Source organism: Orcinus orca, chromosome 9 (assembly GCF_937001465.1).
Source record: "Orcinus orca chromosome 9, mOrcOrc1.1, whole genome shotgun sequence".
NCBI classification, from domain to species: Eukaryota; Metazoa; Chordata; class Mammalia; order Artiodactyla; family Delphinidae; genus Orcinus; species Orcinus orca.
In genome coordinates this window covers 74,200,249-74,226,681 of record NC_064567.1, presented here as the reverse complement: position 1 = coordinate 74,226,681, position 26,433 = coordinate 74,200,249, and the positions used below count along the sequence as shown (strand labels likewise).

The following is a 26,433-nucleotide window of genomic DNA, read 5'->3' as shown; positions in this document are numbered from 1 at the left end:
TAACATTATTTTTTCCTGCCAGATTGCCATCTGAAAAGAAAATGACCTGAAACAATTTTCTTATGATGCTACATTTGTTTAATATTCTTTTTCTTTTTTTTTATTAAAGCAATTGAACAAGATGAAGAAAACAGTGACAAACACGTAACTGTGACAGAGGCTGAAGGTGTTGCAGATCCTCAGGTGTGACAAGTTCTGTGACAGCCCCTCCTTACACCCTTCTTCTGTGGTGAGAGTGGTGAGATAGCACAGGTGTTTGCAGATGATACAGGTCTCACCTCTTGTGTTCTGTACAATAGTCATATTATGGGAATGAAGCACTTATTTTTGATAAGAGATATTTCACAAGAAAAACCTAAATTGCTCTTCATGTTTATAGTTTGGTTCATGGGGGAGGGACAGTTCCGGAGACATCCTTCACTTCCCAGAGACAGCAAGCAAAGTAAGTGAAGAACCAGGGGAGACCGCTGTAGGGTAGACTGTCCCCTGGAGATGGCAGAGGAGAATCAGCCGGCTGACAGCATGACAGCCGGGGCAGGGCCAGACAGATGAGTGCGATGCCTCACCTGGCGAAGTTTCTGTGCCCACCCCCAGCATTTACCTCGTGGTATGGACACGCTTTTAGTAGCAGCTGACCTCCAAATACTATGGCAGCATAAAAACTTTGGGTACCCTACTGCTATCAACTGTTAACTTTATGTAAGGGCAGAGCATTTAGAGATTCTTTGTGGGGACAGCAGGGCGAGAAGCAGAACAGATGGCATAAGGACATTCTTTTGCAAGCCCTCAACAATTCAACTCCACTCCTCAGAGTTCCACCCCCTTGACACCCAGCTATAGCCTTGTTTGATATGGCTAAGTACCTAGCTACCATAAGCCAGTTTGTTAACCCTTTTGAGTTTTAGGTGACTCATCTCTGAACCTACCTGATAGGGGCGTTGTGAGGATTAAAAAGAGAAGTATGTTGAATAAATAAGCCATTGCATTTTATTATACATAAGAACGAGAAAGGAGTGGGTCCAGGGGAGTGTACTACTAAGAAATCGATCATGGTGTGTAGAGAGCCATGGGTTGATTGATCTACCCAGGTAGAAGAATCGGAGCTGCTCTATCCTCAGGGGGAAAGGAGTGGAAAAACTCTGGAAACAGACAAGCCCGTGTGAGCCCTTACTCCATGCAGGGCGTTGCTCGGTTCTACTAGCTAGACCTCCAGAGGAAATGGCCTCTCAGGATTGCCGTGATGGTATGCTGGTATCACGCGGGTCCAAACTCATCAAAATGGATACATTAAATGTGTGTGACTTTTTGTATATTAAGTATACCTCAGTAGGCCTGGAGGAAAAAAGATTCTTAGTTTGGGTGACCCCGCACACTTCACCTTTAAAGTTGTAAGTCTGTGGAGTCTGGTCAGAATAATCACATTAGCTTTCTCAGCCAGGGCTGCAGAGGTGGTCATGTTCTAGTAAGTTCATATAAGGACTTGTCTGGGATTGTTTTGCTGTGGTGATATTCAGAATGCTGCCATTCACAGGTTCATACTGAAATTATACTTCAGGCTTCCAAGCAAACCTGGGCAAGGATAGCTTTCTCAAAGGTTTCTTAAGGCATTAAGTTATTAGTAGGACAGTTTATTATTTACTGTCTAAATTTAAACTGCTATTTTTAATTTATTTTGGACTTATTCTGTGGACAAAAGTCTGTTTTAACGCAATTTTATTCCTCTATGTATCTCAAATGGATGCATAGACCTTGTTCTACGAGGTTTTGTGGTTTTTCTTCAGCAACGGTGACATCTCTGCGCATCTCCAGAATGTACAGAGGAATGGAATCATGAAACCAATTGAAACCAGTGAATCGATCATTAGATCAGGAACAGATTCTCTTTAGGTTTGGAGAGTTATGAGTTAATTCACTGGGATGCATAATTATGTAGTCTTCAGAGTATATTTTAAACAAGTGAAGTGCTCACTGGTTTCTCATTCCTTCCCCGTACATGATGAATTATGTCACTATGGGGAAAATGTCCCCTGGCTGTTGAAAACTTTGGGTGTATAAAGGGTTAAGGCAGTCACTAACTCCAGAGAGACTGGGCCTTGCTGTACCCACGTTTACCACCTACCGGAAAACTCTAGTTCTCTCCTCATATGTTGATTCCTTTCTTTCCTTTCTCTCTAAAAATATCTTTTCTGCCTAGGAAACTCCCTATTTCCATGCAGTGATGTGTAGGAAGAGTGAAGGGAGCATGTAGCCTGGGGTTTACATCCCAGCCCTTCTTCCTCATAGCTGGTGCCTGGAGGCAAGTTCTTTATTGTCTCTAAACCAGTTCGTTCCTGTAGGGTGGCATCCGTGTCTTTGTCACCAAAGTGTCCCCACCATGCTAGGCAGTGACTAGCATGCTTGGTTTTCATCTTTGTAAAGTAGAGATGTTATAAAGTTGTCATGAGGTTGAAATGAAGCAACATAAAAATGCGTGCCACCCTGGCACATAAAAGAGTTTCCGTGAATGTCAGGCAGCGTCCATGAGGTTAAGAGTGTTGTCTCCTGGGCCAGGCTGCACTGTCACAGCAACCCTGGGCAAGTTACACTACTCCCTGGTGCCCCATGTTCCTTTTCTGTAAGAATATTGAGAGTTAACACTTAGTACTTCAAACGCACTCTTCTAAGCTCTTTGTTTTTATTAACATACTTAAACCTCACAACAAACCCTATGAGGCAGATAATATACTTACCACCACTTCACAGATGAGCTGCTAAGTGGTGGGGATGGGAATCCAGCCAAGGTAGTCTGGCTCCTACATCCTTGCTTTTAACCCCTATGCTAAGCTGCCTTTCTAGCATCTGTAAAATGGAGACAATTGTTTTGAAGATCAAATGAATATATGTGACGCAGTTAGAACACTGCCTGGCACACAGTAAGTATAGCCTCCTGGAGTTATTATCATTGTCATGATCAGTATCACATTGCTTTCTGGTCTGAATATTTAAGGTATCTAACAGGACTGGGCTGCAGTGTTGCTCTATCTGCCATTATGGTATCTGCACTTACAGAAAACATTCTAGACCCTTCACTCATTGTAACCCTTTATTTAGGACTAAAGGATTAAAGAATCTTTATCAAATGTATAGAATTTTTGCAGGTTCTAGTGAGATATTCAATGAGTAATTTATAACATGCTGAACTTGGGAAATTCTTGCTTTTATTCGGGTGACCATAGACCACTGGATTCAGTAATTATTTTGTCTCCTATTCCTCCATTGGAATCAATCATTTTAATATTAAGTGATAATAACTGTCATTATACAAATCGATTGCCACATAGTTCATGATTGTTTTATCAGCAAAGTGTGATTTTAAAAAAAAATAGACTGAAGAAAGCTCTTATTTAAGGTTGTGATAGCTATCATAGAAAACAGATGACCCTTTTCAATCCTTTGTGTTAGAATTTATTAAATTTACTTATTCTCTCTTTTTTTAAACTACTTTATTATTTGCCAACTTTGCTGCTCTGCTTAGCAAAATGATCAGTAATGTATACAGATCTGAGCTGTAATTTCTCTCAGGTCAAAACAAGATAAAATATTGGTGACCTCCCTATTCTAGTCGGAAAATTCAAGGAATTAAATACATGTAATGAATGAACCCCTTACTTCATCGATTATGTAAATATGTAATGTATTTAGTCTCATCAGAAGAGATAATTATATAAGTGTAATAGATTAAGAACATATTTAAGGGAAATAACAGTAATAAATTCCACGCAGCTACGGTTTCTGCCTCCTTCCCTGCCCCCGGCCCACTTTGGCAGGACACAGTATCACGCGGTGTGTGTAGAGGATGGGTCTGTGTGACCAGTGTGGTGTATCAACACAGGTAATTCCACAAGGGAGGGGGACCAGAGCAGTGAACCCCCCCTGAACTTGCACTGCCTCATCTGTACAGTGAGGGACTAGGAATCACTGAAAGCTTCCTAAGGCGCTATGATGCCCCAGCATGGTGTCTAAGGCCCGTCCTAGTGATGCCCTGGACATTAGTTAACCTGCCTTTACCATCACACTTTCTATCGCCTGTACTTTTCACTGTATGTTCTTTTCTTGATCCTTTCCACAGTTATCAAAGGGTGTATTTTTCTATTCCAACCAGTAGGAAATTTGTCATAGTTTTCTTTCTCTGGAGAAATTTGAGAAAATGGATAATAAAATGAAATTTTTAAAATTATTCATTTATTATTAATTGTCTTCTGAATTTTCCTGGAAAGAATTCTACTTTCTGTGTTGGAAATAGGTAACGTATTACACCATCCCAGCCCATCAGTGTTTTATTCTGTCATTTGGACTTTGTGTTCAAAGTAACAAAAAAAAAAATTTATGAATTTCTGTTCAAGATTTAAGTTTGCAGAAATGAATCTATTATGTAATAATCAATACGAGTTTACCCGAATACCCTGAATTTGTATTGAAAAGCATTCTGTTATTACAAAAGTGCTTTCATGAAAGGTGGATTCTTTCATCCTGGTTTTCCTTCCCTTGATAGCAATTTTTGCATGGTGTTTTAGAAAAGGTGATTTTTAAGGTTATGATAATACAGAAAATGCTTCCATACATAGAACTTGTGCTCTTTCACCTTATGTCATAAAGGCTGTTCATTTAGTTTGCAGTTTTTCCTAAGGGAATTCTGTCCAAGTTTCATTTCACCACTGAAAGAATGAACCAAACATTTCTATGACTCCATTTATAAAGGAAACAGACTTTTCATTTACATTGATAACATTTCTCTTCTCAAATACTGAAAATGATATAAATAGCTTTAATTATGCATTACAGAGATTTTTTTTTTCAAAGCAGACCTTGAAATAAGGCTCTTAAATAACTCTTCTGATGGTTACACATTAATCTTTTATTTTTTGCTGGCCTAACAGTGTTAGGTAAACTGTTTATAATTATTTTCACATAGATAAATTAAGTAGTCCAGGAATGTGAAAGTCTAGATCAAGGGCTGTTATCTTGCTTCTCCTACCATAACAAAGCTCTCAAAATATATTAATAAATTCATGGCTTTTTTGAATTAAATCACTAAATTACAGAACTGTGAAAGGAACCCCCCAGAGAACATCTGGTTTAGTGTGGTATTTCCAAAGAGGTCTGTCTTATAAAACTATCCAGGATGTACGGGCATCTCTCTGGGATTAAAGTTCTCTAGGGAATGAAGAAGCTTTCATAACCCTCCTTGAAAGCTTTTTTGGTAGTTATATGTAAGGAGTGCTGTAGAATTGATTATCTTGTGAAAATGCATCTAGAAATTTTGCAGAAACCAGAAAATCAAGATAGCAATATTCCTCTTTAAATTATAAGATGATTTAATTATAAATAAGAAATAATTGAGTCAATCCGAAACCCATTTTTAGAAGTAATAGCATTTTGTGTTTAAAATACATAATTTGTAAACCCAAGTTATCTGGTTCTAATAAAAATGTATTTCCTCAAGAAAGAAAAGTCTCTGTTTAGGATCCTGAGCAAAAAACTCATGTTCACACAGAAACCAAAAAAATAGTCGAGGTCTCTTAAATTTCCTGTGCTCAGTCCTACCGTTTTTTTGCTGATGCTATTATCAGTTGTTTTTTTAAAAATACATATGGCACCCACAGACAGAAGGAAAGACTCTCTCCAAGTTGTAGTCTATGGAAGCTTAGCCCGGTTGCTTTGGAGCCTGTGCTGGTGAGAAAAGGTAACAGGCTCATTCTCACTCACCAAATTAGTTAGCTCACGGTGCTTTCCTCCTGGGTGCCACCCCTGCCTGGCCCCATCCCACAAGTGCCCTCTATTACACAGGGCTGCCACACTGGGGAGCAGAGAGAGATGGGGACCAATCCATCACACTACTGAATAAGCAGCCCCGGAGCAGGTCCAGAGCTTGCAGTGTCATTAACACCCTCTCTCCTCTAGCAGGACAATATATTAAACACCGTGAGGATGACAGGGATGGAGAGAGAAGAAATCCTAGTTGGTCAACATAAATGAATTTTCTAGATAACAGAAACATATTCCTTTAAGTGTCACAACATTTAAAGAATGTTAATAATTTTTGTGTAGAAATTTCCCTGAATAATTTCCTTGCCTTCATAGTTTAAAGGAGCGTCCTTAACACTGCTGATCTAGTATTGATTAAAAGAACATCTTCAAGATTGGCCCATGTATTCAGCATTATCTCAGGTTATGGGCTCCATTAAAATCCTGACAAACCAATACACGCTAAGGAGGACGGCTAGGATGGTAAAAGGATCTAAAACCAAAGTCAAGTGGGCCCTTATTAATGCTTGGCAATCTGATTCTACTTTCCTTGTCCGGTTGCCTCTTCTTTCAGGTCAGGAGTTGAGAAACCACAGCCTACTGCCTGTTTTTGTAAATAAAGTGTTATTGGAACACAGCCATGCTCATTCATTTACATACCGTCTCTTGCTGCTTTTATGCTAAAACGGGACACTTGGGTAGTTGCACCAAAGACCACACGCCCCACTGAGCCTAGAATATTTACACTCTGGCCCTTTACAAAAAAAAGTTTGCCAACCCTTGGAACTGAAATGACCATTACATGCCTTCTTTTCTTATACTTCCAGGATCTTCTCACAGTCCTTACTCTCAGCTAATCACCTGACTTCTTATTTCTGAAATAGAGGCCTTCAGAAAAGAATTTCCTCGTTCCCACCACCAGATATGCTAACCTACTGGCATGTTCCCCCCGTACTCCACCTCCCCTCCTATTACAGTGAGTGAAATACTCATATTCATGTTTCTGAGAGTAGGTCTTTATGCTCTTTCCTTCTCAAGGACATTTCTCCTAAAAATGCCCTGTGTCTTGCCCACATCATCAAATTTCCCTCTACACTGTATGATTTCTAATAAAGATAAATGTGCTGGAATATCCCTCACCCTAAACAAGCAAGCAACATCACTCTCTAACTAGTGCCCCATTTCTTTTAAAAAAAATTATTTATTTATTTAGGCTCTGCTGGGTCTTAGTTGCGGCACGTGAGATCTTTTTTTGTTTTAGTTGTGGCAGGTGGTCTTCTTAGTTGCAGCATGCGAACTCTTAGTTGCGGCATACATGTGGGAGTTCCCAGACTAGGGATGGAACCCGGGCCCCCTGCATTGAGAGCGAGGAGTCTTACCCGCTGGACCACCAGGGAAGTCCTAGTGCCCCGTTTCTTGAAGTAAAACTCCTCAAAAGAGTTGTCTTTCATTCTCTGTTAAAACCATGTGAATAAGGCTTTCTTCCCCCCTACCACTTTTTTTCTCCAAAAAAAAAAGAAGTTACTTTCAGGGCTTCCCTGGTGGCACAGTGGTTGAGAGTCCGCCTGCCGATGCAGGGGACATGGGTTCGTGCCCCGGTCTGGGAAGATCCCACATGCCGCGGAGCAGCTGGGCCCGTGAGCCATGGCCGCTGAGCTGCGCGTCCGGAGCCTGAGCTGCGCGTCCGGAGCCTGTGCTCCGCAACGGGAGAGGCCACAGCAGTCAGAGGCCCGCGTACCGCAAAAAAAAAAAAAAAGTTACTTTCAAAGTCACCAGTTACTTTTGTTAAATGCAGTGTCAGTTGTTTTGAACTCCTTATTTCATGTTTCAGCTGCACTGGAAACAGTTTTTCACTCCCTCCTCCTTGAAACACCGCCCTCACTACTCACTGGGTTCTCCTCCTAGAGCCCCTCCTCCTTATTCTCGTCTTTCCAATATCTATTAGACTCAGCTCATGGATTTCTTCTCTGTTTACGTCACTCCATTGGTAACTTCAGTCCTTCCTCTGGTTTAAATACCATGTACATTATGATGACTCCCAAAGTCCTATCTCCAGCTTAGACTTCTCTGGACCTCCAGACGGCCAACCCGGCAGCTCCACTTGGATGTCTAATAAGCATATCCCTTACTAGATCTCCCCAAGTCTCCCAATATCAGGAAATGACAACCCTACCCTTCCAGTGACTTGGGCCAAATATCTTAGAGACCAATTCTGCTAGCCCTTCCTTTGAAACAGATCCAGATTTTAATCACTTCTCCCCATCTCCACCACTACCACAAGTTCCAAGCCATTTCTTGTCTGAAGACCGATCTCCTAACTGGTCTTCTAGCTTTAACTGCTTCCCCCCACCTTAACAGTGTTTTCTCAACCCAGAAGAGAGAACGATCCTGTTAAAATGTCAGATTATTCCAATCCCATGTTCAAAACATTCCTAAGTATTTCCATCTTGTTCAGAAAAAGAATGTAAACCTCTTACACATCCTGTAAAGAAGCTGCGTGTTCTGGTCGGCTTCACCTCTCTGAGCAGTCCCACCGGGCTCTCCCTTACCAGCTCTGCTCCAGCCCTGCTGTGCCCTTTGCTCTCCACTGAACATGCCAAACACACCCCAGCCTCAGGGCCCTTGCACTTCTGTTCCTCTGCCTGTAACATTCTTCACTTCCTTTATATCTCCACTCAAATGTCAACCAAAGAATCCTTCCCTGACATTTCTCTCTTAATAACATTTCTCTGTCCCTTACCCTGCTTTGTTTTCCTTCATATCATATATTACCATCTGCCGTTTCATATCTGGATGTTATATAATCCACATCCCCTGATGAATATAAGCTCCATGACATGTGGGACTTTGTTTTTATTGTTATTATTGACCACTGTATCCTTAGAACCTATAATAGATCTTGGCACATGGTGGTGGTTCAAATAAAATCAGTTGAGTGAGTGAGTGAATGAAAGGAGGATATCATAAATAGTGGTATTTAAATATTTGGAAGTTTGTCATATTGGATAAAAAATAGACATACTTTCAGTTGCTTTAAAGGCAATACTAATACTCATTGTTTGAAGTTCAGTGGTTTCAGCATTTTGTCTAGCATGATAAGGGACTTTCCAATAATTCTGGCTCTCCAGCACTGCACAGGCTGTCTTAAGATAAACTGAGATCCTTGTCCTTGGAAACCTTGGAGACAAACTGGAAGACCACTTGTGAAGGATGCTGTAAACATAAATGTCTGACTTTGGTGGAGGAATTCCACTTGCTGTTCCATGGGAATCTGATTTGGGCCACGTCAGTGATTTTGTTTGTTTCCTTCCTGTTTGTTGGAGAAACTGCTAGTTAAGATGATGTCCTTGCCCTTAGGAATAAATACTTAGTCATTGCTTTGAATGGAAAATTCCATTTTTCTGATGCCCACTCAACAAAATGTGTGTCTTTAGTACAAACTGTTAAGACCCTGAAGGTGTGATCACTTGCTGCCCGCTTCTCCATATTTGGTCATGTTGCTGGGTCCATTCGAATCCTATAGATTGTATAGCGTAAAACAAAGACTTGATAGTTTCGGCTGTTCCTGCCAAGAGTAACTTCTGATTTCCTTTTAGATCGTGTCCTGATATGTCAGTGTGAACCATTTTTGAAAGAATTTGAGCAGAAACAGTTCATAATGTGTGTGATATAACCATTTTTTGTTTCTGATCAAAGTCCTAGATTCTCCTTCTTCATATTATTATTATTTGGTAACGTGGGTATAATAAAAAGTATGATGCTTTGTGGACCATTTCTAAACCCTGATGAAATTTGAAGCTTTCTTTTTGCAGTTTATTTTTAATAAACTTTTCCACCAGATTTTATGCGACCTTGGAGGTATTTTACTAATAATGCCCCATAGTAACTTTCCAGTTATGAAAACAGAAGAATTATCTTGTGATCTTCTTGTGAACTGTGAATTTGTACATGGAATGAGCTGGTGGAGCGGAGGAATTAGGAGGTTATGTACTGTTATTTTTAGTACTCTATCACTTCACCCTTATTGCCAGAGTAATTCCTGGCTAACTTTCCCATGAGTTTTTAACCTCTTGCTGGGCTTATGTAACAGGAAACAGGCTGTCAGGAACAAATAGTGGCATATCAGGAGCGCCCTTTAGTAGCAAATGATTTAGTTTGCTCTGCCTTTCACTCTCTTAAAGTAGACTGATAAATGATCTCACTTTAAGTCTTTTGGTGAGGCATTAGGTTAAGATACTACAATTTCAATTTTGGAAAGGCAAAATATTTTACCAAGACCATGATTTAATCCAGACGACAGAGAAGATGAGTCTGTTATAAGGTGAACTTTGCAGTGGTGTCATGTCCTGGGACTGTGGATTTAAGTATATCTTTGCTTTTTCTCCAACTCTTAAGGCTGGGGTGATATGCAAACTTCAGGAGAGAGATGATATCGGGCGAATTGAACTGGTCCAGAAGCTGGCAAGAGAAAACTGTCAATTTTTGCAGACGGACAAAAAAGAACAGGAGAAGTCTGAACATGTAAGCCCTTTTCCTCTTGGGGATGGGGGTTTGAGGGGTGGAAAATGTTTCTACCTGCTTGTATGTTTGAAGGAAAGAATATTTTATTTTAAGTTCTTTAGGTTTGGGGGTTCCCCCCCCCAAAGCATGCTTCTTAGTAAAAAATGACAACTACTATAATTTTCTAAGCCAGTGGTTTTGTAAGAGATCTCTTCACAGAAGTAAATCATGTAGAAATATAAGAATGCATGGGAGCAAATATGAACGCATGTCTATTTGATGGCTTTCAGGATTGACTTGGGGAGTTTCACCCCATCAGATAGTTTGTGGAATATGAGTTTTGAGAGAACATTACGATGTACTTTTATATTTAGCACAGGGGGTGAATCTAGTTATCAAACAAATGCATCCTAAGTCACAAGAGACAGATAAGAATGGACGAACAGTTTCTAGATGCTCACACTAAGTGAGAGAGTCAGAAGGGAGTTTTCCCAGTATCTTGTGAGCGTTCGTGTTCCAACAAGAGTTATATTGTTTGGATGTAGTTCAACTGGAGGAAAGGGACGCTCTGCTCAGTTCTCCTGAAAGCAGTTATTCAGATTGAGCCTTAGAACTGAGAACGCTGCCGTCATGCTAGGGAGACAATGGGACCACTTTCTTCTGCTTTACATTGTTGTCTGTTGACTTCTTGTTGTTGTTTGTAAGGCTTCACTCTCCGTGCTAAGCTCTCCAGGATTGCTCATGAAGGGGAAAAATTCCTCAGTGTTTATGAACATCTCTTTTCTCTGACTTTAATTTTTTCTTGGAATTTTATTTTCAACCCTTTCCAAGGGGGAAAAATATTGTTTCGTGCTTTTTCTGCTCCAAGGCCATCAGTAGAAAGGCCAGGGATTTACTGAGCTGGAGAGGAGGTGAGAAGTCCAAGGATGGCACGCTGCTTAGTTTGATGACGGTAACGCGTCTCTAACCATTCGGCAGGTCGTTAGCATCGGTGTCTCAAGGGGGAGAATAATTAGCAGTTTCAAAGCCTTGTGATTGCAATGATCTTAGAGGTGACCATTGGCTTTAAGTGCGAGTGGAGGTCTCAGGAGCCTTCACCTCGGTAGGTACTACTGAAAAGTTAAGGGACTTGTTGGAATTGTTAAAAAGCACCCTGAAGGTTGACTGCATGTATATCTAAGACTGACCCCTAACTTCTTCTGCGTCCTTAGAATAGTTGAATATCCTGGTTCATGTCCTAAATTTCTCAAAACAATATTCCTTTCGATTCATTTTAATTAGAAGAGCAGTAGTTTTCATATGCTACATTTTATTGATTTCAAGGTGCACTTTCCTCACACATCTTAGCATTTCTGAAATCAGGATGAGTCTTAAAGTTGATGATAGGAAAACATGTCCTAGTTTAACTGGGAACATTTTTCTTTCTTAGTGGTCCTTAAAATGGATGACATAGTTTACAATGGATTGCATAGTCAATTCAGTGGATCAGTGACAACCTGAGGGGAGGGCGAGATCTTTTAAAATCGAACCAATAGGAGATAGAGTACCACTTCACCAAGATGAGAAATCATCAGCCTTAGGCCACAGACAGCATTATGGTTATTAAAAAGGTACCTGTGTTGCCTTTGCCTTATTAGTTGAATCCAGAATATTACAGTTACAGCTAATGAGCGTATAATACACTCCAAATGTATAGTAACAGAAATCTGAACTCGCTGCTCTTTATTATAAGGACTTTTACCATGAGACGGAAATTTAGTGGTGGAAGGTTTGCTTACGGTTTGCTTACGTAACTCTGCTGGCGGTTGTGTACTCACTAGTCTCTTTACACCTTCATTTTAAGATTGTAAAAGAGAACACTAAGGTTTTTTACTTCTTGCATCAATGTCATAATATTGATGCAATAACAGCTCTGAAGTGTGTACATTTCTGAGAGGAAAGATGATGTATCAATAAATATTGGAATGATGGCCTTTTCTGTGTAGACTTTTCCTACTGAAGCTGAAAGTCAGGAAAGGTGACTATGAAGGACCTTTCTTCCTTAGTGATAAATACAAACTTAGCCATTTTGTGGTCTCCCTCCTGCAGGGTGACACCGTCTGAACTGATCACCCCTCAAGGCTGAGACTTCCATAGTACTCTACCAAACAGGATATTTGATACTAGGTGCTTCTGCTTCTTACAATAATTTATAAGGAATAAAAATCATCTGGTAGCTTTTTTCACTCTTTTATGTCTTAAGCACTTGTTATAAAGATACCGTTGCTTGCCCACTGAATTCACAGTGTCCATGAGATGATTGCAGCATTTTCATTTTTCCTGCCCTCATTTTCTCTTTGATAGCAGTCATCTGTTGTTCATGAAAACTCAGTTATAACACACAGAATATACAGAGGAAATTGCAGTTTACTTAATGTAAACCCGGTCTGCAGTTTCCTATTCTTATAACAATAACGACCAAACCCTAGAGTTACATACAGATTTCCTTTCTTTTGTGATTCTCAAATGCGTCAACTACCTCATCTACCATTCCTGGGCCAAAATTATTTAAGTGCACAGTGGTAAAATTTGAGTTAGAATCCCAGTTGCCTCTTGAGCCATTCTTTTCACTAAATGACTTTGTTTCTCCAGTCCTAGAATGTCACATCCCCTTTTGTACATGTATGCCAAAATGAGGCAACTACTTTGTGGTACTACTGCATAGAGATAGACATGAATTTGATGGAATAAAGCTTTTGTTGCTGGTACATCTTGTTACAAATTGAAGGGGCTTCGAGATTTCTGACTGGGCATAGCTAATATCTTTTTCAACTGGTAAACGCCATGATTAGGTTATAAATGGATGCAATTAGAGAAACACTTGACTCTGTGCTTTTGCCAAGGGGCTTCTGAAACTTAAAAAAAGTTAAATGTATAATTATCACGAGTTTCTCAGCAAGCACTTAGTTTTCCTATTTTATATTAACAAGCAGTAGGCAGAATTAGCCAGCACTCAGTCCTAAGTGTTGAAAATTATGTGAGAACTTTAAGAAGGGGACAGAAATGGCTGTTTCTTATAAACATTATGAGAGTGAGATTAACATTTGGCCATTAATTCTCTAAAGAAATTGCCTCTTATGTGGGCATCATATATTCTAGGCTTAATTCTATGATTATATCCATAGAGGAAGGGGCACGTGTTACCAAATGGGGACTTTTGAGCTTGAGCTTGAAGAATGACTAATGGTCATAGAAGGACAGGACAAGGGAGAGCAGTTAAGGCAGAGGGACCAGCAGGAAGGCACATGAGTTGAGCCCTGGGCAATTCTTAGGAAATGAGGTGGGGTGAGGTGGGCTGTAAGTTGTGAAAGACCTGGCAGTCTACTCTAAGGAGTTTAGACTTGCCTTTCTGGTAAAGGAAAGCCATCAAAGAAGGGAAGTGGCATAATCAGATGTGGTCTTTTTAAGATCTCTCTGGCATTGGTTTAGAGGAAAAATTGAGTGGGGAACAGGGAAGTGTTGGAGAGAACCCTTAGAGAGCTATTGTTGTGAGTCAGGTGCGAGATGTAAGCCTGAAGCAGGGTGGCAGCTCTGGGAAATGAGAAGGCCACAGATGTTGAGTCGTTTAGATGGTAAAATTGGCAGAATTTGATAATTCTGCCAATTATCAATGGGGGATAATGGGGGAATGTGTGTGCTAATTTATACCAAGCAGGTTTTGAATTTGTTATTACAGTTTCCTGGTACAGACATGAGAAAGTTCTGTTTATCACCAGAGTGGTTGCTCACCTTTGCCAAAAAGCTACATAGACACTTACCTTGTTTTGTTGTCCTGCAGTGTGTTTCAAGTGTCCGAGATTTGTGCTACAGAACACTGTTTATCTCGTTAACAAATTGTTTGATGGAGTTTCTGGCTAACAGTATGGTGACTACTTCTTCTGAGACCCAGATACTTGGACAATACCTTAAGCACAGAGAATCTCTGGTAACCTCAAAATGAACTCAATTATTTGGCCAGAGCTTTGGCATTGGCTGCAATGATGTGTGTGCCTCCTTCAGAACTAACTGTGATTTTAGAGATGCTCTCCTAACCCATAGTCCGAGTTGGTGTTTCTATACTGTTATTCTATAAGACTCTTGGTCGTTTAGTCATTCAGTACACCTTTATTGAAGCCGATGTTGTAGGGGATCCAGAGTAACCATGGTGGTTCCTACCTGAAGGAGTATAGTCAGGTTGTGGAGAAAAGATACTGACACAAATAACAGCAATACAAGGAGGCAGTGGTGATAATCCCCAGAGAGATACATGGGTGTCAGAGGAAGAATTTACACGTGGGGAAACAGGATTCTTTCTCATGGCAGAGGTTGAGTTTGATGTGGACTTTAAAGTAGGTTTTAGGTTGGATTTAAACAATCCAAACTGAAGAAGAGCATTCCTGGAGGAAAGAATAGCATTAGAAAATGCACAGAAATATCTAAAAATACAATTTTTTGGAAAGCGAAACCATTCTGTCACCAGGGTACCAAGAATGGGGGTAAGGGAGATGGTGACAAGGATTCAGGAGATGGAAAAGTTAGTGAGAAATGAGATTGGGACCAGACTGTGGAGGATTTTGAGGGCTGAGACGTTTCACTTCATTCTAGAAATAATGAAGAGGCATTGACTTGTTTTGTTACTTTTCGTAAGAAAGTAGGATGAGGGGGCCCTTCTGTGAGGTAAACGATATTATTTCAGTGTGATGAGTCAGAAAGCTGAGGCTGTTGAGTGATTAAGCAGAGCTGGGGTAAGTGTGAACTCAAGTCTGACTGCCCCTGGGTGGCATCTTCTCTCAGCTGTCATCACCGGAGGGAGGCCTGGTAGGAGGACAGGAAGCTGAGATGACAAGAATCATGATAGTCCTGAGAAAGAGGCACCACTAGGAGGACAGCCCTGAAGGAAAGACAGACAGACGGCTACATATTGAAGGGATGGTGGTGGTGAAGTGTGGGAAGGAAAAATGAAAAGGGAATGCGAAGCTACTAGCTTATTTTGAGTCCTAACTTTTTAAAGTGTATAAACTGTTCACATTTAGTATCTGTGAAATAGCTGGATTAAAGTATACATCTAGATGTGGGTGCTGTTTAATGGCATACCGCCGCACTGTTTACCAGAAAACCGAAACTCAGTTTTTCCTGAAATGTCGTTTATGCTTTGTAGTGTATTAACCTGTAGAGTAGAAATACTAACAAGCAGCTCCTGAACTTGACTTCCTAATTTCCAAACTGCAGAAATGAAGGTCTGTAAAACGTATGTGAGAGCCGTGCTAAGTGATGCTTTCCCTGGGGACCCTGTCTGTATCCCTCCCTCTCCCCACCCTGCTTTCTTCAGTTCCTTTGTTATGTCTGGGGACCCACCCTACTTCCTTCCCCTTTTCCAATTCACTCATGAAATATGGGTGGGAAGGGGATTTTACACGTTCTGAAAATGAATCTTGGCATAGTCGGCTGCCAGGGTAGGGTCCCTATCTCTCAACTTCAACCGGAATTTCCTTTCCCCTGTTTCCTGCAGCCTCATCCTGGACTCCTGCTTGCGTCAAAGGGTTTGCTGGTTGTGGATTACTAGGGCAGAAGTGGGTTGGAGTATTCTGGCTACCGCTACTCTTATTGCACACACTAGAAGTTGGTCTCTGCATTTCATTTGGTCTGTTGCTTAAAAGAAAAAGCAGCTTAATATAAAGTGAAAGCCCTCTTTATACTCTGCGTGAAATACTAAAAGGAAATGGTTTTATCATTCTCTATTCAAACTTGCATTATACATCTAAGCGAGTAAAGTTAAGACCAATCATGGCATTATTTGAAGTTCACCAGTAATTTAGTTTAACCAGGAAACTAAAGACAAATAGAATGTTATAACATTATTGCTTAGTATTGAAAGCCAGAATTCAAATGTATTAGGCAAGTCATAATATTAAGTTGCCCACTGCTGAGAAATTCTGTGTAGAAACCATGTATTTTTCTTAATGACAAAATCCCGACTTTGTGTTGGTTTGGTACTAACATACATACGTTTTTAGAGGAAATAGGCATCCTTAAGTGAGTTGTTTTAGTTCATTTTTAATCTGGATTCATTTGGTCACAGAGTAACCACGAAAGTGATAGAAGATAGGTCTTGCCTCCAAGAAGTTTACAGTCTAGCTGGAGAAACAAATTCACACTTGGAAAACAAGTGAACCACACATTTCCCAGGCCTTCAGGGAGAGGGAAATACCTCTGGTAGACCTATCCACAGTGGCAGCAATCCAAAAAGAAGTTCTCTGTTTTCAAAAGCAAGGTTTACAAGTTTGGTTCACTTTAAATTCTGCTTTGGTTTCGTTTTTTTCCTTCCGGAAAAACGGCAGCCGGTGGACATCAGTGCTGTGCTCATGCCGCCTGGGGGGCCATCTGCCCATTAGCTGGATTTCTAGGTTCTCACAGAAAGCCCACTGCAAGTCTCAACATTTTAAAAATATTAGTTTCAGTTTTTAACGTTTTTAACATTTTAAGCGGAGAGGGACTTGTCCTTATGATACTCATTTATTTTTCTGAAAATATTCAAGTTTCTTTTTTAAAGGCCCGGTTAAGAAAATGGATTCTGTCTCAGTTAGTTTGATTTATCAAAGCCATATTCTCAGTGGATCTTGGATTCCCTGTGGTACAGATGCTGCTCCCCAGGTTTATTCATTTCCTCTACTTGTAAAAATAAAATAGCCATATCATCTTTAGTATGTCTAAGAAATCTTTAAGGAGAAATATTGAAAAATAGGTTATTTTTCCTTGACTTTTGTTCCTCTCAGTGGTGTACCTCACTCCAGACCCCTGGCAACCTTATATTCTTTTTTTCTCTACCCCTATCAAGGCCTGGTCTGCATTAATATAGCAATATTAATACTTTGTAGGTTGTTGTCTGATCAGGTAACACTAGAAATCTTTGGTGGTTTGGTTTCATTTGAATTTATAATGGGTGCTTTAAGACAAAAGGGTAGAGAAAAGATGCACAGACAGATGGACAGTCCTTCACAGAGAGATGGACAGTACTTCATGACAACTGTGTGCCACTGAGGCTCAGAGAAGTAAAACATGGAGACATCAAGGAGTATGGAGACATAGGTACCAACATACATTGTGCCTTGATTCCCCAAAGACTGCCCTGATACATCACTGCTTTTGGGGAGATAACACTGCAGGAAATTCAGAGGCTGAGTTCACAGTTAACCTGCATGCTAAGTTCCAGGGTGCTGTGGAAGCTTGTCACAGGGAGCTCAGCTGGTCTAGGGAGACAAGCATGTGTCCCTGAGGAAGGGAAAGAAGAGAAGAGAAGAGTCAGAAGAGCTACCAGGAGAAGTGAGGAAGAATGGGCATCCCAGGCAGAGGAGAGCGAGCATGGGTGAGGACAGGAAGGGCCTGATGCAGAGAGAGGAGGATGCAGCCCTGCAGGCAGAACTAGTGGCTGAAGCCAGGGGGTCAGAGGGCGGGGAGGGCCAGAGGATGCAAGGCATTACCTAAAGGCCTAGCCAAAAACGGCGTGCTAAGAGCCATACAGAGCTTTTGTGAAGAATGTAAACAAGAGAGAGAAAGATGATTAGATGTGAATTTTTGAGATTCCTCTGCTGCCGTGTGGGGATGGGTTTGCTAGCAAAGAATGGGTCACGCGCACTCCTTTCAAAGCTTTCTGACTCTCCTTTCCTTATAGTCCTCTCTTGATTTTACTACATAAAACAGGAACCAGCATAAACAGTAAAGCTTTGCTGTGAAGACAATGTCCAATGATAGCTCTACTCTTACTTATTTAAATATACTACATCATCATTTTTCTTGAAAAAGTTGACTTTGATTCAGTTCTGCTTTTATAGAAATGAATTTTGAACTTGCATGTAATGTGAATACTCTCTGTTAATTAACACCCCGCAGGCATGTATGTTCACATTAAATGTACTTACTCTGCTGCACGATATTTGCTGCACATTGATTCAGCCAGAGTTTGATGATTTCTGAGAGATTCAGATACTTCAGTTGGTAAAGATGAGGAAAAGAAATTTATAAAAGATTTCCATGTGGGATGCAAAGAACCTTTTTTTCCTTTTGCATTGGGAAGTGGGTGGAAAGGAAAAATTCCATCTGGCATACAGCAGCGCTAGATGTTGTTCTAAGATGGCAAAAATAGAAGATTGCTGAAAATATCGTAACAGAACATAACAGACTGTGGGTAAATGTACAGTACATATTTTTCTAATAAATCATGTTAAATACCCGTATTTTACTTAAAACATGACCATGTTCTTATTTGTCGTTACATAAAAATTTGTCTTTAATTTAAAAAAAAATCACCCACTCCATTACTGTAGCAAAATAAGACTTGTTTGGGTCTGTAGAAGTTAATGCTGTCACACTTAGGTTTACCTGGGATAGGTTTTTGTGGCTTTTTTCTTTCTTTTTTTCTTTTCCAATCTTTCCCTCCTGTATTTTAAAAAAAAAAAAGGAGAAATAAGATATGACATGTCTGTTCATTTATTGTACATTCCTACGTAACTAAGTGAACAAGGCTCAACAATTTTAACAAAGCCTTGTAAGTATCCTCTTTGTTCAGGTTCCAGGAATGGCTGGGCATGATTGAGGTGAGCTGAGTCAGGATAAAGGATCAGGGGCTCCTCCAGATCCAAGAAATAAACAGAGGGAGTGAACCACAGTTAAGACGAGCAGGAAGTGGCTCGGGGGTAGGGATCTCTAAGGAAGGTCTCTTGAAAACTTAGTGAGTCACAGAAGCATATCTTAGTGACCTCCCAGTAGCAGTGGGGTGGAAGGTGTCCAGGTAAAATTTGACCCTGTGAGATCAAAATCACACGGATGACTTGTTAAACCTTGCTTGATCTTGCCTTGGGTAGGATTTATAGAGGCAAAACAAGGTTTATATTGATACTCTTGTGCATAAAGCATTCTAATGACCCCCAAATGGTACAATGCATAATAAAATCCCAAACTGAATTTTATGGTTGATGGATGCTATCACTTTCTCCCTGCTCGGTGAACTTACTGTTACTACAGGTCGGGGGATTGTGATGATGTGTTATTTTTTGCAATCAATCTGAGTATCCTGGAGTTTTCCTATGAGAATCATAGGCATTGGAAAGAACTTTTTTGATGTGATGTGTCTTCATTAGGTAAGAAAAAGTTTCACCCAGAAACTGGTACCTGCTAAACAGGATTATAAAGAGTATCCTCTGAAATGGGCAATAAGTACTTTACACTCCATTAATTCTGTCGGAAGTTCATTAATCACAAGAAGATTTTGAAATATTTCCATTGATAATATTCTTCTCGTAAAATGTGTACCTTTTAGCCTCTGTTATCAGAAGCAAAAGATCATTAATTAAAATAGTCATTATCGGAGATCCTTCAGGTTTGTTAGGGAAAGGTGTAACTCAGTCTTTGTGCTTTTAACTCTTTGTGTTTCTGAAGGTATATGTTGTGGGACTCTAATGGAGACTAGCCTGACGGAAATGACCCTTGCTCCAATAAAGCATTTCTGCTGAACTACTTCTCTCCTACTAATTAGCACTTATCCCATCAGAAAATTAACACAGCAAGTCCTGAACACAGGTACAGTTTTGTCAACAAAAATAAATGGGAGCATTCAGTGCTTCTCATTAAACACTCATAGGGAAGCACAGATCTAAAAATGATCTCCGTGTTAAAACAATACTCAGGTGTAACTCTAAAATCATGGGAACCGAGAGGGTAATTGAAGGCATGGAGATAATACTGTCTCCTCTCGTAATTTGTATGACTGGAATTTTAAAAGATGTACATGAATAGAACTACAGGATATAGAATGGCAGGGACAGAGCACGCATGGCCCAAGTTGGTGCTGATTTCTACCTACAAGTTCGAGGTTAAGGGGTACACCGAGGTGGACAAGGGAAGCTTTTGAGCTTAGATGAGACAGAATTCTAACTAACCCTTAAAATCCAAGAGAAGAAACTTTGGAATAAAGTAGAGAGCCAATTTTATTCTGATTGTCTTTTAAGGAATATACCTGAATGCCAGATGCTTGCGGGCAGACAACTTTCATGACTCGTTGAACTGGTAAATGCCGTTTCCATTGTAATTTGTCAGTCTCATCTGACTTGTATCCCAATTTTAAGTAGACCCCACTTCTGTGCCAAGTCAGTATATCTCCAATTCCTGTCCTTCAGTGTTATTCATAATCTTGGCATATGGAGGAGATGTGCAGAGACCTGAGAAAAGTTCGCCACACCCTGGAAAAATCCTTCTTAATAAAGATCTGACTGGCCCTAGGTGTAGTCAACATCTGCAGCTGCTTATTCCCCTGGCCCCAGCCTCTGTGGTTTGCCGTTTCTGCATCTGAGCTCTGACTTCTGTTTTTATGTACCACACCTGGCTATGCCAGAATCTCCGGGGAAGAGTGTAGTGAGTTTTGTTGACCCCATTTTGGCCTAAACCTAAGTTTTGAGAGGGCTCCAATCCAGAAGAAAAGCCACGAATGGTGTCTTTTCCTTCTGAGTGATGGAGCATGGCAACTGCAGACCTCCCGGTCTGGGGGACCCTAGAAAGAAAAGAAGAGTTAGGTAGCACAGGCCTATGGAAGACTCAGAGGGAATTAACTGTGCATTCCCTAGCTGGATATGGTGACCCACCGACTCCGGGGAATTCATTCACTTAGCTAACTGCAGTGAGGTCTTCAGACAGACACCAGCATCCCTCATCAATCAGACACTTAGCTTCTCCATCATTAGAAGTTTATTTCAGATTCCTGTGTTTGAGCTCATACAGATGATTAGAAAGAATCCTACTAGATGAAGATGGAGACAGCCAGAGAGCTGTTTAGCTTGCTGCTACCAGTAGTGGGTATTCAGCCATGGCACATAAAGTTGACTTTGTCTAGGGCCTAAATAATTTTTAATTTCAGTAGAACTTTCTCCTTTTCATATATAGAGCAGATTTTTAAAGTACTTGGCCAAGATTTATTCTTGCCTATATTCATTGAGAAAAGCATTTGTTAAGCACTGATGAACCAGGCATCACACACAGTAGAACAGAGACATAAGTGAACAAGATATGATTTGAGCCCCCAAGCCAGCCACTGTTAGTGAGGGAGAAAGATGAGAAAACAAAGACACGAGAGTGAAGAAGGGCGATACGCAGACAGAAGAAAGTAAGGGGTGTACTCTGAATACGGTGTTTGTTTCTAGAAAATTGTTTCTTTGCCTTCTGGTGAGGCATTTGCTAAATTAAACATCCTCTCTTTTACTTCCTGGGTTCTGACCACGTAAGGACACAAATCATAAATGGCAAATACCACAGATCTCATATCTAAAGAGAGTTGCATATTGTTGGTGTTTACCATTTTCCTCTCTCCCCATTTTCTAGTTACAAAATATATTTTAATTAGAATATTGTATATAGTTCTTGTCCTGTTTTACTGATTGAATTTGTTTTTGAAAACAAGCTTCATTCTTGAGGTTTATAGGTGTTTGACAGTCCAGAACAAGGCATCAGGCAACTTGCAGGAATTTATAGCACATTTCTGTTAAAGACTGTTTAAAATTGTTCTACTAATAGTAGAGTAATACGTGCCTTTTGTAGAGAATTTAGAAATCATAGAAAGCTACAAGGAAGAACAGAAAAATTTAGTGAGAACTAACTACGATTTCCTCTCGCTTTCCCAATTATATCAGTGTATACATTATGAGGCTTTCCTTACGTTTCCGTAACATACTTCACTTACTTACTCTTCCCATTTGGGGGCAAATAGGTTTTCAAATTTTTGCTGTTATAAGTGATCTGAGATGCACATCTCTAAAAAAATCTTTATGTAAATTTATATTTCTTAAGGATAAGTTCCTAGCTGAGTAATTACTACTCACAGGTATGAACTGCATTAATCTCTTTTATGTTTTTCGCTCAGCTACGCTCCATAAAGCTTGTTCCAATTTTCCCATACATTAGCACTACATTAAAGTACTTATTTTGTAATACCCTCATCCACATTGATTATTACGATTCTTAGAAGGAGAAACTAAGTATTCTTCTCGGGCTGATGGCAAGGACCAGTATTGTTCAAATTTACATTTCTTTTCTAGTGAGGTTGAATACTTGCAGTTTATATCAATCCAGTTATATTTCTTCTGTAAATAATCTATTCACCTCCTTTGCCCATTTTTCCATTGGGATTTTTCTTGTTGATTTGAATAAGCTTTTTATATGTTAAGGACATTAATCTTTGTAATATTTGTTATATGTAGTTTTGCCGAGTTTGTTTCTTATTATTTTTATATATATGAGCAAAACTCTTGATTCATGTTTTTTTAATTTCAAAAATCACCTTTAAAATCAGAGAGTTCTTCCCAATTCTGTGGCTAGATACTCAATTTTATTTTCTTCTATTTCTTCTAGAGTTGCACTTTTCACTCAGGTCTTTCATATAGCTGGGATTTATTTTTGTAATGTAAAAGTAAGGTTTCTTGATCAGTTATCACATGCGAATTTTTTCATATTTTCAAACTTTTACTGTTTTGTTACCAGCATTAAAAAATCTATTTATTCTTGATAAATTGAAATTCTGTTAACAAACTCCCTACAAATTAAATATATTGAGCATGAATTTAGTCAGTCATATTACCTCTCTGAGCTTCAGTTTTCTCATCTATAAGGGTAGTAGATTGGACATCTACGATTTCTTCTAGCTCTAAAATTCCTGTCTTAAATTGAAGACCCGCCGCCCCCCCCCCCCCCAAATTCAGCAGCATTCGTACTTCTGAGTGTTGAACACTTTGCGGGGAAATGTTGCCATTTTAAAGTGGATACCAGTTGATTATTCAGGAGGTTTTGAATAGCCATCTTTTACTCTGATTGACTATGCCTATCAATGCCAATAATCATTCTGTTCTTTTATGTTCTAAAAGTACTCCTGTGGCTAGAATTTCTAAAAATTTACTTTTTGTGAAATGCTGTTGGTATGGACAGATGGTGATCTAGCATCCTGCCAGAAGTATCCCTGCTGTCAGGGTGTTAAAACCATATTTCAAGTCATGTCATTAAATATTTGGAATTGTTTTTCTGAGTTCAGAATGTCCTGAGCAGGACTGAGATATAAAACTCCCAGATAATGACAAATTAAAAAAACTTCCAGATCTTTCTGCCTTGAACTCCTAGAAATAAGAATAAAGGGGTCTATTTATTTATACTGGCTAAATTCATTAACCACTATGCACAGCCTAGCTCCAAACCACTGTTTTTTAAAAAATGCAAGTTTATATCTCTCCCCCATTTCTCTCTCATAAAGAATATTTCCTCTTTGAGGGTAATCTCCATGTTTTATTTGAACTTTTACCCCCAGTGTCTAGCGCTAGGCTTTCAATCAATATTTGCGGGCCTGAATTCGGTCAAGAGGACAATTGTGAGTGATTTGAAATGTTTCCCAAGTTCAAGCACTCAAACCGAATCTCTGCAAAACCAAAGTTGTATCTCTGCAGATCAAAGGTTTTCATCTCATCTCCAGGATTCCGGTTCATTGGAGATTTAAAGTTTTAAATTGAAGGGTTTTGTACCATGGGGAATTAACCTGGAAATGACAAGCAGAAAGGACAGGGAGGTTCATCACAGTAGTCAGTTTGTAACTACGGACAAGCTTTTGGGAGAATACATAGTTGGTAAAGAGTAGACACAAACTTTCAAACTTCAATGAGTCATAGTTTACAAAGCAAGGCTCTTACTGGGGCAGGTTTGTATATGAGGATTTCAATCCTCTTTGGCATCCCAAGTGCACATTAATATTCAGGAAAATAGAAGATTGTTTTGCTGTTCTTTATTATCAAAGTACTTCCATTTCTTTTCAATCCATTCCTCTCTTCCCGCACATCCATCCTTCACTCCAGAAAAAGAGGGAGAAACACCTACTCCATTGCAACCGAATTCATTTTTGTCTTATTTTAACCTTCTCTCTTCCTTTTTACCTTCTAATTTTGTTTGTCTCTCAAATAATTGTACCAGTATTCCATTGCAGTTTAAATTCCCTTAACCTGTTTTAACACCAACTTTCTGTGGCTGTGCAATAAACCAAGAGTGACACAGTCCTACCTTTCTCCCAATCTTGTTTCAAACTGTGAAATAAATTTCTGAGATGGTTCCTGCTGAGACCTAAGGCGTGCCTCTCTAAAAGCACCAAGGAATGTGCAAAACATGAAAATACAAGAGTGTTTACTTAAGATGCTTTGTATCTCCTTGCTTCCATGCCATGTGATCTTGCAGTTGCTACGGTAACTAGGAATTTTTCATTCCATAACTTGTATAAGGACTGAGGCTGCCCTTTTTATTACTGCTTGCCCTCTCTAAAGTTACACATGCACGCACGTGCACACACACACACACACACACACGCATATTCACAAGCACGCACGTGTAAATGCACATTTATATACACACAAAAGTGACTTGGAAAGAGTTCCTTGACTTGAAGCATTCCCATTTTCTAAGTGTATTACTTTACACTTTATTTACTTTCAATTTAAAATTGTTTTCCAGCTTTATTGACGTATGATTGACAAAAGTCATATATATTTAAGGTGTACAATGTGATGTTTTGATATATGCATACATTGTAAAATGATTACTGCAGTCAAGCTAATTAACATATGCATACCTCACGTGATTACGTTAGATTTTGTGTGTGTGTGTGTGTGTGTGTGTGTGTGTGGGTGTGTGGGTGTGGGTGTGGTGAGAACACTTAAGATGTACTCTCTTAGCCAATTTCATGGATCCAGTACTTTTTAAATTTGAAGAATATTTCCACTGGGTCTGTTCACAGTTAAGAGCTAGCTTTCTCAAGTTATTTCAATTTATAAATTAGATCTTTACTTAATCAGGACGCATTTCCAAACACAACTATGTTTCCTATAAGAGGAATTTGGGAGGAGAAGCCAATGCCATAGGAACTAGTCAGGGGTGGCTATCAAGGGCTGCTGTTAAAATCCATATTGTCCTCTTTTTACTCAGATTTTAAAGGCTTCTGTAAAACTGCTGCTGTGAATTAGTCAAACCCCAGGTGACAAGTATATCTGCAACTAGTAACTTTGTCCGAGTCATAATTTGCCATAGGTTTTCATCTCATCTTTAGGCTGCTTGAGGAAGGTGTCAATATTGATATTTTCCCTTCAGAATAACTTCATAAGTGTGTCACACACATATACACATACACACACACAATGATATAAGAATTCTTGGGAACTAGAAGGTATTTCTAAAATTTATATTTGTCATTTCTGTAAAATTTCCTAGAAGCAAGATTTCAGATTTTTTGGTTGTTTTAAATCTCAAGTAACATATGTATTGTATGTTCAGGGCCATCAAGATATACCAATATGTACAGCTGATTCACTTTGTTATAAAGCAGAAACTAACACACCATTGTAAAACAATTATACTCCAATACAGATGTTTAAAAAAAAAAAGATATACCAATAATGCGAAGTGGAAATAAGTGCTGTTTCCAGCACTAAGTTATCTGAGTTTTTTGCAAAGTGGCCGAATCTGTCGTGAACATATCGTGCAAACTGTCTGCATGAACGCTGTGGATTGATGGAATTCACAGGTTCAAAGTATTGATAGACAAAGTTTTTTTCCAGTGACCTCAGTATGTTAGGAAATGCTTAATGATCTAATTTAGAATTTGAAGGCATCCTCATTTCTTCTGAATTACCTTCTAATAGGCCTCTGTCAGATCACATATGCACAAGGCAGTGCCCTCAGTTGCCCTTTGACCTAGGCTTTTTGAATCCAAGGGGTAAGTCTTAGTGACTTCCCAGCCCAGCCGAGCCTTTGCATTTTCCCGTGGGCCCACTAACCAGGGAGAGTGTATGTACCTCTGAGTCTTAGCAGAATGAAATAACCACCATATCTGGGACCAAGGGGCTGCAGAAGTGACGGAGTGCAGCAGCCTCACCCCGTGACCACGGCTGACATCACGCCTTGCTTGTTGCTGCAGGTGTTTTATCTTGTTTATACTTTAGACTTGCTGATGCTGAAGGATATTGACTGCTCCCTTGCAGATAATCAGGAACCCCGCCACAAAACTAGGGCCTTGTAAGGCATTAACTAACTCTTGAAATTTCTCCTTTCTACCCTAGCCTACTCTCTGAA

At 39.7% G+C, this 26,433-nt stretch overlaps 1 protein-coding gene and 1 long non-coding RNA gene across 5 annotated transcripts in view; one reads left to right on the top strand and one right to left on the bottom strand.

Annotated features, from left to right (window-relative positions):
- The window catches only part of RAPGEF5 (Rap guanine nucleotide exchange factor 5), a 219,383-nt gene that overhangs the window by 109,469 nt on the left and 83,481 nt on the right, over positions 1-26,433 (top strand). For all 4 annotated transcript variants that reach the window (XR_004486903.2, XM_033440477.2, XM_033440473.2 and 1 more), the window contains exons 8-9: positions 110-183; positions 10,180-10,305. Coding sequence is in view for 3 of the 4 variants with exons in the window: in XM_033440477.2 (XP_033296368.1) it covers positions 110-183; positions 10,180-10,305 (200 nt within the window). In the remaining variant the exon portion in view is untranslated. The remainder of the gene's footprint in view (positions 1-109; positions 184-10,179; positions 10,306-26,433) is intronic.
- LOC125965317 (uncharacterized) lies at positions 15,955-25,370 on the bottom strand. Its single transcript, XR_007479055.1, has 2 exons — positions 20,312-25,370; positions 15,955-18,735 (listed from the first exon to the last, which is right to left on the bottom strand). It is a non-coding gene; the product is annotated as an uncharacterized LOC125965317 (long non-coding RNA).